Source organism: Paramormyrops kingsleyae, chromosome 17, assembly GCF_048594095.1.
Source record: "Paramormyrops kingsleyae isolate MSU_618 chromosome 17, PKINGS_0.4, whole genome shotgun sequence".
Classification (NCBI taxonomy): domain Eukaryota; kingdom Metazoa; phylum Chordata; class Actinopteri; order Osteoglossiformes; family Mormyridae; genus Paramormyrops; species Paramormyrops kingsleyae.
The window spans coordinates 2,239,913-2,252,933 of NC_132813.1; the positions used below are offsets into that span (position 1 = coordinate 2,239,913).

General features: G+C 44.9%; 2 protein-coding genes across 7 annotated transcripts; one reads left to right on the forward strand and one right to left on the reverse strand.

Moving 5' to 3' along the window:
• The first annotated feature begins 1,428 nt into the window (after positions 1-1,428).
• dcun1d5 (DCN1, defective in cullin neddylation 1, domain containing 5 (S. cerevisiae)) lies at positions 1,429-7,193 on the forward strand. Of its 6 annotated transcripts, none has more exons than XM_023792638.2 (11): positions 1,445-1,569; positions 3,078-3,113; positions 3,309-3,356; positions 3,461-3,569; positions 4,087-4,178; positions 4,483-4,553; positions 4,904-4,995; positions 5,082-5,190; positions 5,314-5,418; positions 5,668-5,770; positions 6,404-7,193. In XM_023792638.2, the coding sequence occupies exons 4-11, from the start codon at positions 3,499-3,501 to the stop codon at positions 6,457-6,459; spliced, it is 699 nt and encodes a 232-aa protein (XP_023648406.1). In that variant the 5' UTR covers positions 1,445-1,569; positions 3,078-3,113; positions 3,309-3,356; positions 3,461-3,498; the 3' UTR covers positions 6,460-7,193. The 6 variants fall into 6 exon arrangements, with proteins under 6 accessions (XP_023648405.1, XP_023648410.1, XP_023648406.1 ...); XM_023792641.2 differs by having other exon boundaries at positions 3,314-3,356; XM_023792640.2 differs by lacking the exon at positions 1,445-1,569 and adding an exon at positions 1,638-1,870.
• On the reverse strand, positions 6,862-12,000 carry LOC111833783 (uncharacterized). Its single transcript, XM_023792375.2, has 5 exons — positions 11,523-12,000; positions 10,671-11,181; positions 9,201-9,367; positions 8,376-8,589; positions 6,862-8,253 (listed from the first exon to the last, which is right to left on the reverse strand). Exons 1-5 carry the CDS (start codon positions 11,553-11,555, stop codon positions 7,295-7,297), a joined length of 1,884 nt encoding a protein of 627 aa, XP_023648143.2. The 5' UTR covers positions 11,556-12,000; the 3' UTR covers positions 6,862-7,294.
• Positions 12,001-13,021: the final 1,021 nt, after the last annotated feature.

Consider the following 13,021-nt stretch of genomic DNA (forward strand, 5'->3'; position numbering starts at 1 on the left):
TCCTGTGGATCCTAGAAGGGACCCTACTCTGCTGGGCCCTTGAGCAAAGGCCCATAACCTGCAATTGCTTCATCTTGGGTTTGATGTTAATCAACATTCAGCCCTGCAATTAGGTCCTCTAACTTACAGGGAACATGTGGAGGTTGGTGGTAAGATTGGCACTCCAATCACCGGAAAAAAAACTCACACTGTTCCATCCAGACTAGTGTGGTGCTGAAGTATCACAACTGCACTCACATTCTCATCCCTGAGGTGGTTTGTCATGTGGTGGGTGCCATAACATGAGGTCATCAGAACATGATCCTTACCTACCTCAGATATGATTGCTTGAATTTTTTCCAGTATTCCTAGATATTTTAAATCAGAGTTTATCTGTAGTATCCCAAGTACCTTAATGTAGGTATTTATAATGGTCATGATTTCTTGTTTTGTTTTTCATTTTGATTAGAAACAATGCTTGCAATATGTATTTTTAAATAAATTACCAGTTTAAGGGTCAAATTATTGACCCTTAAATTTATCACTTTTTAAGTGATAAATCTGGCAAACCAGAGGCTGTTTTCCTTTAAGGAAACCATTAGTATGATTGTATTCCTTAATTAACTGGATTGAATATCGCGCAAAATTGAAATGTTTGGTCATATCTTTAAATAACATTTTCCAGTTAATTATCTGTCAAATCATAAAGGTATTCTGATGTACAAAATATGGATGCTCTTATGAAGTTCTTGGAATATGCCTAAATTATTTTAACATACTGCGTCATTTTAAAGTGGTATAATTTCTTTTACGGGCAAAATAAACCTACTGTAAATAGGCTGTTACTTGTTTTATTGATATCCATTGTACGCTCCATGTGCAATGCACAGTAAAATTCCATTAATAGGAGGATGCTTAATACTTAAAATACAGGTTTATCAGAGGCTTTTGTCGGAATCGACGAGGATTTAATACTGTATAAGAAATGTATACTGGTCGTATGTGAGCAGAGGGTGGAGCTCCCTATATAAATAGCACGGATAACTAACTACTAATTGGATAAATCAAGCCAGGTGGAGGGTCTGTGAAGAAAACCGTAATTAACAGGACCTTCCTGGAATTAAATTATATCGCAAACCTATTTGTCTCAATCACCAGTAATTTCCTCTGAATAAATGAGACCCAAACGTAATATGCTTACTGAAAAATTAAGATGACATCTTTCCACGTTACGCACACCTCCCCAGCTGGCAGTGCAGGAAGACATGGAACAAGTGGTTTGAGGGGGTTGAAAATAACGTGACTACATTTATAATAAAACGCTTAAAATAAAAATGTATTTGTTCAATGTTACAAATAAAACGTTTAAATCGGTCTCCTTCGATGTCATACCGTTTCACGTGTTTATTACATGTCAAAGAGGGACAGCCCACCTTAGTGAAATCAAAACATGGTACGATCCGAAAAAGTTTGTCGCCCCGGAAGAAGACAGTTTGTATTTCCGGTGTGAGGAAAGTGGCACTGCTTGCCTGAGGTTGGGGTATGTGGATGGGTGCTAGTTAAATAGGCTGCTGGTTAAAGGAGTTACAGGTTGGTGTTACATTTTTGTATAATTTTATTTGTATAATATACTTAGAATTTTGCGATGAGGACAAGTCTTTGTAAAGTTATTGGGGTGTTATGAAATCAACAGATGGCTGAGTGAGATGCTAATTGTTAGCTGTCTGCTTATCTGAGTAGCTGACTAAGCGGCGCTGCTAGTTTTAGATAATATACGAAATGCTAAATGGCTTACAGACCGCTAACTTAAGCAGCTGCTTTTCGCTTGGTTGCCGACTGCGGCGCATACAGGAGAAAATACTATCACCGTTGAGGAGAACTTGGATATCTGGTTGGATCTCTCTTGTCTCTTATTTTTAAATATTCTGTTGTTGCTGGTATCGTTGTTAGTATTGTTTTGGTTATTTTTGTCTTATGGGATTAAAATAGCGCAGTCGATAGGGGGAAATTAACTTTGATAGTTAATGTGTTGCTTAAATATGCAGCTAAATATTTGATTTAAATAAGTTATGTTTTAAAATCTCCTTTAAAAACCGTTGATCGTCGCCTCTGTTCACATATTCCTAATTACATTTGGTTTATGGTTCCTCTTGGCATCGGCAGTGGTATGGAGCCTGTTGGTGTCTTGTGTTTAATAATGTTTAAGTATGTATCTCGGATGATTGTCAAGATGTTCTTCAGCTTCAGTATCCCCCGAATCTCTGTATCTAGCATCGCATCCTCATTTGTTCCTACGCAGTTTGCCGCATTTGCCCGGTTTTTCTGCCCTTCCACGCAGTGACGCAGTTAGCGGAGGCCGAAAAGCGCACCGTGGCGGTATTAAAGTATAAAACAAACACGATCGGACACGTTCAGTTATTTATACTATTTGCTACTCACACTTATCCACTTCCCAGTTTAGATAAGGAGCCGGATTTTCTTGGCTTATGTCTAGACTAGACTAGCCTTTACCTTACCGCTACTGTTATGCAGTGATTTGACATGAACGGCTCATGTATGTATTTGCATGTATGTATGACTGAATGATTGTAATGAAATAGAAACACCTTTTTTATCAAGTTCTAACTTGTTTTGCAAGGCACAGTTGTGAAAGCGAAGCGTAATATTGCCCGTATTTGGTTTAACGTTACGGTTCCGATGATCTTTTCCTTTTTACATAAGAACATAACTATACAAACGAGAGGAGGCCATTCGGCCCATCGAGCTTGCTTGGGGAGAACTTAACTAATAGCTCAGAGTTGTTAAAATCTTATCTAAATCTGATTTAAAGGAACCCAAGGATTCAGCTTGCACTACGTTATCAGGAAGACTATTCCATACTCTGACTACACGCTGTGTAAAGAAGTGCTTCCTTAAATCCAGTTTGAAATGTTCTCCCGCTAATTTCCACCTATGGCCACGAGTTCTTGTATTTGAACTAATGCTGAAGTAACTATTTTAGTTTCTCTTCGTGCGTAAAATTGGCCTTTCCCGAGAGCGCTATTCCTAATTATTCCAGTTGGGCGAAATTCTCAGTCTTTCTCCTGTCACTCTTACAGAAATAGCTTTCTACACTGAAGCATTGCTGATTTCTGGTGAGCCCTCTAAGTCTGAATCTCACCTTATTGGGTTAACTGCATAATGTATGTACTGTTGGCGATACTAATAGAAATAACTTTAAATCTCCTGAAGGGAATGATTTGAAAGCTTCAATTGGTATTTGATTGAAAACTACAAGATTAATACCATTCTGCAGCTCGCAGCTAACCATAACGTTTTCCCTTCTTAAGTCTAGAGTTTGGTACATCTTAATGGACAGAGTGACCCTAACTACATAGGTACAGTTCTCTGGTTTATTACTGCTTGTGACATGGTTGTTCTGGCTGTATGTGTGGTAGGCTGTCCTCTATGCATGCTTCTGATCTCCTTTGCTGCTTCCTAGGTACAGCCCAGTTTGATAAAGCCTCTGGTGTCATCAGCATGCCTGTGAAGAAGAAGAGAAAGTCCTCAGGCTCTGATGAATCTGCTCTCAAAAAGTGTAAAATTACCAGGTAAGAGGCCTGCTAGGTGATCTGACTTTAGTGCTGGTCCTGCTTCAGCTGGATTCTTAAGTGTTGCCTTAATTGGGGCAGCGTGTGGCTCAGTGGGCTAAGCCTATGTGCCTGTAATCACAAGGTCGCCGGTTCAAACCTCAGCACGTCTGTGGGTCCTTGAGCAAGACCCTTGATATAATAAAATAATAAAAATTTCCCCACAGGGATCAATAAAGTATCAATTATAAATTATCTGAATGATGGCAGGTTCAGGGCTCTGGCAGGTTCAGGGCCGTGCACATTTCTCTCTGGATAGGTATCCAGGTACATGACCTGCACCAGCACGTGAGCCACCAGCTGTTAAAATGAGAAGCATTTGAGGCACCGTGCTCAGCATATCTGTCCAGTTACATGCAGAACATGAACATTCTGGCAGGAATGTCGGCAGACTCTTGGCCTTGCTGTAAACCAATTTTTCTGTTGACCATTTACAGTTCAGCATTAAGAACCACTTGTCATTTTGTCTGCGGGTCAGTTTTTGCAGGACACAGATTCCCAGCAGACTGATCAACCCAGAAGACCACTTTTCCAGTAAGAAGTGCCAATCCTGGTTCTACGAGTATACGGGTATGCTGGCGTGTACCTGTACCTCTCTGTCTTTGTGTCTCTTAAATTGACCTGTTATGTTATATTCTTCTGTTCTTGCTGTCTTCCATAGCTGTAGCTTATTGTTGATGTATAAAGTCTGTCTATGGAACCTGGTTCTGTACCAGCTTGGTTTCTGCTCTCGGATGCAGTACGTTAACAGCGGTTGTCATCAACCATCAATCAAGCATCGTTGTAGGTGTCCGAGAGAGGTTTGGGTGATGGAAATGAGTCTGAAAGACCGGTACACATCAGTGAGAAATGAAAAGGATTTTTACTCTTTCAGACACAGATGAGGTTGTTGGCCCAGAGGGTATGGAGAAGTTCTGTGAAGACATTGGTGTGGAGCCAGAAAACGTGAGTTTCCCCTAATAACAAAAACCACATGTGGATCACGCTGAATTGGTGTAGCTGGTGCACAGGAGGAGGATGCTGTTGGTTTCTTTTAAGCTGGTCTCCCGTGCTTCTCAAGACCCTGGTCCTTCAGGTCCACCTCAACCACCGGATCACAGAAAACCGTTAAGAACTCGATTTTACGTGACCCGTCCCCATCCAGGTGCCTCTACAGGCCTGTTGGGTAGGATGGGTAGTATTCAATAACCTAATTACTGTGTATCTGCAGCAGTGTAATATAATTATCCTGGTGTTTCTTTTGTCTGCTTTAATCTTGTGTTAATTATCCGTGGCACTTCATCTGTTTTGCACAGATCATTATGTTAGTTTTAGCCTGGAAGCTAGAAGCACAAAATATGGGATTTTTCACAAAAGAAGAGTGGATTAAAGGCATGACCTCACTACAGTAAGCGACGCCCCTGCATTCTCTCTGTATACGGTGGCCTGCTTGGATCGTCTCCCCTGATGTCCCCCGTGATCTCGCCCTCACAGGTGCGATCAGCCTGAGCGCTTACAGGGAAAGCTGGACTACTTGCGCTCCCAGCTGAACGACCCCGTCACATTCAAGAACATCTACAGATACGCCTTCGACTTCGCCCGGGTGAGCGTCCGCCTGGCCAGCCGCTTTTCTAATTGCCGTGACGACGATTCCCTAAATGCTCGTTGGCATGCTTTTCGTGTGGGAAGCTTTGTGGTTGATGCTGATGGATGCCTCCGGTTGTAGGATAAGAATCAGCGCAGCCTAGATATGGACACAGCAAAGTCAATGCTAGCTTTAATTCTCGGAAGGACGTGGCCCCTCTTCCCGGTTTTCCATCAGTTTCTGGAGGTACGTGTATATTTGGGTTTTCCCTCCCCTCTTCTATACCTGGTGATGAGACTAAGCGCACATCTGAGGATTGTGTTCAGAATGGGCTTTTCAAAATGTGATTTGACACTGGATGATTTGGACCTGTATGGGTCCTCCCACCACCAGGGGGCAGTGTCTTCCGTGGTCTTGCATGCCTGTATGTTTGTTGTATGGGTGGGGTTATTAGTTCGGAGACAGGAAAATTACTGTCTCCCTATTCTCTTCCAGCAATCAAAATACAAAGTCATGAACAAGGACCAGTGGTATAACGTCTTAGAGTTCAGCAGGACCGTGAACACGGACCTCCGGAACTACGACGAGGATGGAGCGTGTGAGTTTGTGCAGCTTGTTGGACTAAATAATCTGGGGATGGAATTCCCTCTAGAGGTAGCGAAACGTATATCCCACCGCATACGTCTGCATGGGCGTTAGACATCATTGGCCTTTCAGCTGTCCTGCATTGAACCGAAAGGTTTACTTTCTCTCTTATCGACCAAAAGGGTTCTGGTGCGCTGAGCTGAACCCATGCCTGCTCTGTTAATGAGTGGGTGGTAGGGCTGGTCATGGTGGAGGGTGTAGAAGGGCATGGCCATAAATGTGGTAGAATGCTGGGTGAAGTTTGAACCCATGTTGGAGTAACTAGTTCTGCACATTTAAGGATCCAAATGCCAGCAGACTTGTAAGCATGGTGAGATCATCAAATACTATGGGTATGAATGTAGCACATTCGTGTAACACAATGCGAAACAGAACCAGTGTAATTATGGCCTCCATGCTGCTTGAATCTTAACTTGAAAATCGTGGCTGAATTTACCAGATGCTTGGTAGTTTATGGAGCAGGCTGCTAAACTGGCTGCTCTGGCCTTGTGTGGGCCCAGCATGCTGGTTTTTGAAGTGACATGAGACCCGTTTCCTGTATGACGCTCTTTCATTGGCTGTTTCCTCCATCCCTCCCCCCATCCAGGGCCGGTGCTATTGGACGAGTTCGTGGAATGGCAGAAGGCCCGGCTGGTGGTTTAGCGGGGGCATGGCATAGGAAGCGGCGGGTGTGCAGATGGCAGATGCCCCCCCCCCCCGACTCCAGCTGGAATGCTTCACATCCGCCATGCAGCCCATTGGAAATGGACTTTGACAGTGTTAATTTAAACTAAAGGGGATTCAGTTGTGTCTCCATCTGCACTGGCGGTTAAGTGTCCAGTGTTGAAAGAGGCACTGGGTCTCTGTTAGGGTTTCCTTTGTCTTACCTCATTTATAGTTTTCAGAGTAAGAATAAAAGACTGGAGATGGTATGTGACACTGATTCCTCCACTGCAGGGACGGGATTGTCAGGAGTCACACAGAGTTCATGTTGAATTTCAGCTTTCAGCCACTCAACGACTTTTCCTCTTTAAATGAGCACAGGAATGATTTTTTTGGTCAGTATTTATCGGACTCAAATTAGCTTTTAATGAATGAATCGCTTATGTTAAACTGCATCAGTATTGCCTAAGGAATACTGCAACGATTGCAGGTTGTATGTGATTTTCAAAATTTAACAAATGACATTGTTCAAGATGCAGAAAAATACTAAACTGAATGGGTGGCCTGATGGTTTGGTGGGTAGGAATATGCCCCACCCCACCCCACCCCACCCCACCCCTGGCTGTGTCTTCTCATGCCGCTGCCCCCGTGGAGGATAGATGAAGATCTTCTGAAAAATTAAGTATAGTGGCAAGAATATTAAAATAGTTTTGCATAATCAGCAATTCAGCATACTGTTTAATGCAGTCTGATTGGTTCTTTGACTTGAACGTCTGTGAATGCTGATGTTGGGGGGTTATGGCGGTCTCGGGCACGGGGAGGGGCTGGATGAGGGTCACGCTGACAGCTCAAACACTGCAGTGCCGCCCCCAGGCTGTCGCCGGCTGGGCTCGGGCTCGGGCCCCTGGGGAGGCAGCGTGCTGGTGTCCGGCCCCACGCCTGCGCTCATGATGTTGCTGAAGCGGGTGAGAGAGAGCGACCTCTGCTTTGCCAGTGGGGCCTCGGCCTCCGGCACGGGGGCGTAGGGGCTCCCGTCTTCGTCGTAGTGGTACAGCTTGATCACCCTGCGCTTGGACGGTCGGGGGGCTGGCTGCGGTTTCTGGGGCTCTTCCGAGGAGTCATTCGTCTGTCTTCTGGTGGCCTCCTGGTCCTCAGGGTGTTGAACACTATCACCATGGAGGTTACAGTCTCCTGGCACCGTCTGTTCCGGATGGGTGTCCTCTCCGCCGGGTGTTTCCTGGTTCGAATCATCATCCTCGCCTTGTCCGGCCAGTGTGGTCCGTGGGGCCTTTTTGGGAGGCGTGATCTGCTTGGGCTCACGTGACAACTCATCACCAATCTCGATGTTCACAGAGTCCTCTATGTTTGCTTCCGGACCCTTCCGGAAGGTTGTCCTTTTGTAGTGCACAGCATTTTCCTTTGCTTGCTTTACCCTCATTTTCTGCAGACAGCGGTTAAGGTAGGTCCTACTAAAGGCTCCTAGGCTGAACCCTGCAAGGAAGGTGACAGTCACCGCAGCCACTACCGCAGCCTCAAAATGGCTTTGGGACACCACTCCTCGATAGCCCTGAGTGTCTCTGCTCTTCTTCGGGCTGGCTGGCACATATCGGACCCTGTATGGCTGGAGGCTCTGTCCTTCACCCTCCTGAAGGAGGCAGTAGTACAGTCCATTGTGATAAGGGGTGGGCCGGCTAATCCTCAAGCTGCCATTGGCCAAGATTTCCAGGGGGGTGGGGTCACCTTGCCCACTGCTGTTCTGCCATTGGCCGAATGGGGTTTGCCAGTACAGAAATTCTGTATGGGAAGAAAAATAATGAATTGATTGATTATACAGTGCTACTCTGCCCCCTATGGGTTCAAACTGTTTTTCCTTAACAGCTGCAGATCATGTTGGCTTGGAATGGATCCTTCCTCACCTCCATGCCTGCTCCTTCTGCACTGCAGCGTCAAGGCTGTGTCCTCCTGCAGTGTGCTCACCACCGTGCCGCGGAGCCCCAGGCAGTGGCCCCCCTGCTCACAGTGGAGCCCCCATGGGTTGCCATGGAGATAGACAGCCACACCCCTCTCCCTCAGGGCCCGTATGGTGGTGACTGGCATGGATTGCAGCAGGTTGGCGCTCAGGTTCAGCACCTGAGTTACGAAACAGTTTTTAAAGTCCCCTCATGCCCCCTGCCTACTTCATGTCAGCGCCAAATGTACAGCAGCTCAAACCAGCCAATCAGAGTACAGGATGAGTTTTAGTGCTTTGGAATAGCAGTGTAGACTAGAGTACAAATTGTAAAACTTCATCTATACTATCCTAATTCATACTTGACACTATGATGGCTCTTTAACTACACACACGCTGGTTAGCTTTCAGGTAGGAATAGCATGTTCTGTACTATTTACTAAAACTCCATAATATGAATTTCACTAGAAATGTGAATGGCTTCTCCGAAGAGAAATGTTGCCAAAATGCCAATATAGACCAATAATGATCACTCCACATCCTAAGGTGACTGGGCACCTAGTCCAATGAATAAAATTTGCTATTCCAAGTTTTATTGGAAGCTAATTGTAGGTGGGTGTGGAGTGGGGCCCTGTCTTTGCACCCTGAGGTCACCTGGCCATTCCCCGTCAGTTTTTCCACTTATTTCCCCCTGTTTCTGTTCCTCACTGCCTCCTCCTCTTGCGGATCACCTCCAGGATGCCCCTGTAGCTCTTCCACTGCTGAAGTCCCCCTGGCACAATGGATCACCCACCTTCAGCTTCTCCATCCCCCAGAAGGCCTCTGGGGACACCTCGGAAATCAGGTTGAGCTCCAGGTGCAGCTCCTGCAGCCCAGAGCAGAGCTGGAGACTCGAATCCACGCTGGGGATGCGGTTTCCCGCAAGGAAGAGAACGCGCAAGCTGCTCACTCTGCATAGCGCTGCAATACCAATTTCAAGTCAGTAGAGGGCACAACAGACACTGGACTGTCAATCCTGTAGGTGACATACGCAGCCGACTAGGGCACCAACATCTGAGCGGGTGCCGACTTTCCTCGGCTAGGACCGGCCCTGTCTCATACAGACCTAGTATTAATCAGTCAGTAATTAAAAACTAAACTTGATCATTCTTGTACCGCTGACGCTATTCTGCCATTCTATCTAACATGTCTCGGAATGGAAATATGGAGATTTCTGTAATATCTACATCCTAAATTTAGGTCAGAAAGGATGATAAATTAAATAATCTTCGTAGCCAGTTACCGGTTTCTGCCAGCTGCGTCTGCCCCATTTTCCTGTCAAGTGAACCAGGGTGAAAGGCAGCGGTCCGAGTCCCCAGCAATTACAGCTCAGGGCAATTCGCCGGTGCGGCGGTAAATGCGGCCGCATCTGAATACGTAACATTTTAACTTATAATATACATATTTTTCACCATAGGAACCAGGTGATATAACTGCAAAACTTCATATTCAGAAGGACAGGCTAATCTGGTGCCCATTGAGGGGTTAATTATACAATAATGCAACTACTAATTTATAATAATACAGCGTCTAACATAATGCAGACAAGACATGGGAACTGATACTAGGCCGGCAGGATGGGGTGATCTCACCCCATGCAGTTGGGAAAAATCAGGAACTGACAGCGGGCGAGCAGGTCAGGGTGACCTCGTCCCAGACAGCGGGAAAACAGGAACCCATCATATAGCCTAACCGATGCTTCTTTTAACTTTTACTTAACAAAAAGTGGAGAACATGTACTCACTGACTAATTAGAGCAAATGTCAAAATATGTTGTAGTCACGTAGATGGAAAAGTACCGAGAAGGGGGACAACACCCCAGAAGGCCTATAAAGGGACAGAGCTGATACCTATGGTTCGAGCTTCTTGCTGTACATGCTGAATGTATGTCAGATGGTCGCTCCAAGATTATAATCTGTCAGAGAATAAACTGGTGACTTGCAACTACTCCTCGACTGTGCTGTAAATCTCTTCTCATCAACGGACCCGGCGGAGTTTGACTCCAACACCATGTTTCTCGGCGTCAAAAATGAGTGTCATTACACGGCTTTGCAGTCACTGAACAGACCACTTCGATTAGATTTTGCGTTGTTAAATCCAACTTCAAATTCATCTAGTCGTAAATATAGCCTAAATAAATCATCTGAATGATATCTGTAAGTTTTCCTTACTTCCTACATAGTATTTGCAGTCCCTGGCGCATTAAAGGTCCGACGCTGTTTACCTTGTGGGATCGCCGTTAGGCTGTTATTCTGCAGCAGCACCGTCTGCAGGTTGCGCAGGCCGCCAAAGGCAGATGGTGGAATCCCAGTCAGGAAGTTATGTCTGAGGTCCAGGACTTCCAGGGCTTGGAGCCCTGACCACAGCTCCTGGGTCACGGTATGCAGCAGGTTACTGCTCAGATCTAGCTCCTTCAGACGCGGGAGACCAGCCCGCACTCCGTCGTGGATCTCCTGGATGCGGTTGTGGCTGAGATCAAGCCGAGTTGCACACGACGTGCGACACGGTAAGTCTGACCAGGTGAGGCTGGAGATATTGTTGTAACTCAGGTCCAAGGTGTGGGTCTGGCTCCCGCAGCCAGGTGGCGCTGCAGAGGCTTCAGAGCAGTTTGTCGGAACTGGACGGTTCCCGACCCGATGTGCGCTCTGGTCCCAGCGCGCTGGTCGGATTGCAGGGGAGAACCTCAGCTGACACAGCAGTAGCACAAGCAGCGGTCTTGGGAGGTTAAAGATCATCTCCATAGTTGGAGCATGGTAAAAGGTCAGATAATAGTTATTATAGACGCGGAAAACGAGGCTTCTGGCTTTTTTTCTATAATTAGATGTGTAATTATATGCATTATTATGTGCGGCAGATGCTAGGTATTATGAGCAAAACCTTACAAATAAACACGTTTCTTGCAAAAATGATCCGGTTTGTTGCGGTAATAAATTGCCTTTTGTGGAAGACAAAACATTTCTTGACAATTTATGGGACTACCGAATGAGATTATTCCCGGTATCAAAAAGTAATAAAACAAAAAAACATTCAAATAAAGTATCCTAGCAATAAAATAGTAAAATGATGTGGAACTTACCATCCTATAAGCCGGTGATGATGATACCTTCATTCGTCTTTAAAACGTTTAAAATGCAAGCCTAGTTTCTAGTAGTAAAACCCTTGTTTAAACCAGGCAAAGCAGAGGTCCCTCTCTCTGTCCCGCCTCAACAACATCATGATTTAAACCATGTTGAGGTGTAAAGTACAGGTCTCACATGATACATGGAGCGTCTGTTTCTGGTTGCAGGGTTTAAAAATTAACAGTCGGGACAGTAGCATATGTGGAGGGAACAGGTGACACTAATATGACTATCATACCATGAACAGGGAAGCAGCTGATGAAAGAGAAGGAGTTTGGGAAACGGCGCTGGGAGTGACGGAAAACAGTATAGCACCCGCTGATGTTTCGGAAAACACGGCGAAGTGGGTGTGTCAAATTTACAGACACACAATCCGTTATATTACCTGTAATATTACCTACATAAACGAAACTGTGTCCTTTATTTCCATTTCATGCATCCGGCCATCTTCCACCCCTTTATCCCGGTTAGGGTCACGAGCAGCTATGCGGTTATGGTTCTGCCAGTAGCAGCAAGAAAGCGGTCAGCGTCCGGACCAAATTTTAAAACCAAGTACATTTTCTCAAGTATTTTATAGGCGTCTAAATTTTTATCTTCACTTTTTATATAGGTCCATTTTCTACATTTTTCATATTTTTACTACCTAATATTTTATTATTATTATTATTATACCTTGTACGTTGCACAGTTTGGAGTACAGCAATTTCATTTAATTGCTAGCAGCATTTATTTATGTGACCAATTCTTATGCATGCAATGTGCGAAACCAGGGATTCTCTACTTGGCCACAAGGGGGCGGCACAATCCGACTTTACTCAACGGGAAGCCAGTGCGTAGCTTGACGGTCGATGCGAAGGGGCTTTCCTGGCAAATGCTTGCAGTATAAGGAAGACAGCACGTCTTGTTTAACTTTAAGTTATACAACTTATATGGATCTATAAATCTGGCTGTTCTTTGCGGATCCTTAAGTCTGATGCAAAAGGCGGGTATGCTTGTTATTTTAATCAAGACTAATTTGATACATTTAACGGGATAATTACTTTATTCTGTCCATGCACCTAATAATACCATTCCAAAAATGACTGCACAAGAAACAAATCTTCTAAGTTCTAACTACGAAGGGATTCAACAGAAGTGCAATAAATCTGATTAAAGTCTTTGTAATAATTTCCCGAGATTGTGTTGAGACTTTGTGGAGCCTCGAACCTTAGGACAGTGGTTCTCAAACTGGGGGCCGCGGCCCCCTGGGGGGCCACCAGATGGCGCTAGGGGGGCCGCATCGAAATTGTAGAATCTAAAAAAAAAAAAATTACCTGTATATAAATCAGGCTTGTCAACCTATGTAAAATATAATGTATAAAAAAAAAATAGAAGTATAAAAAAATGTAAATATAAATTTTACATAGCACACTACGCTGCTATGGACATCATAAATTACTGTTCAGTATTCAGTACT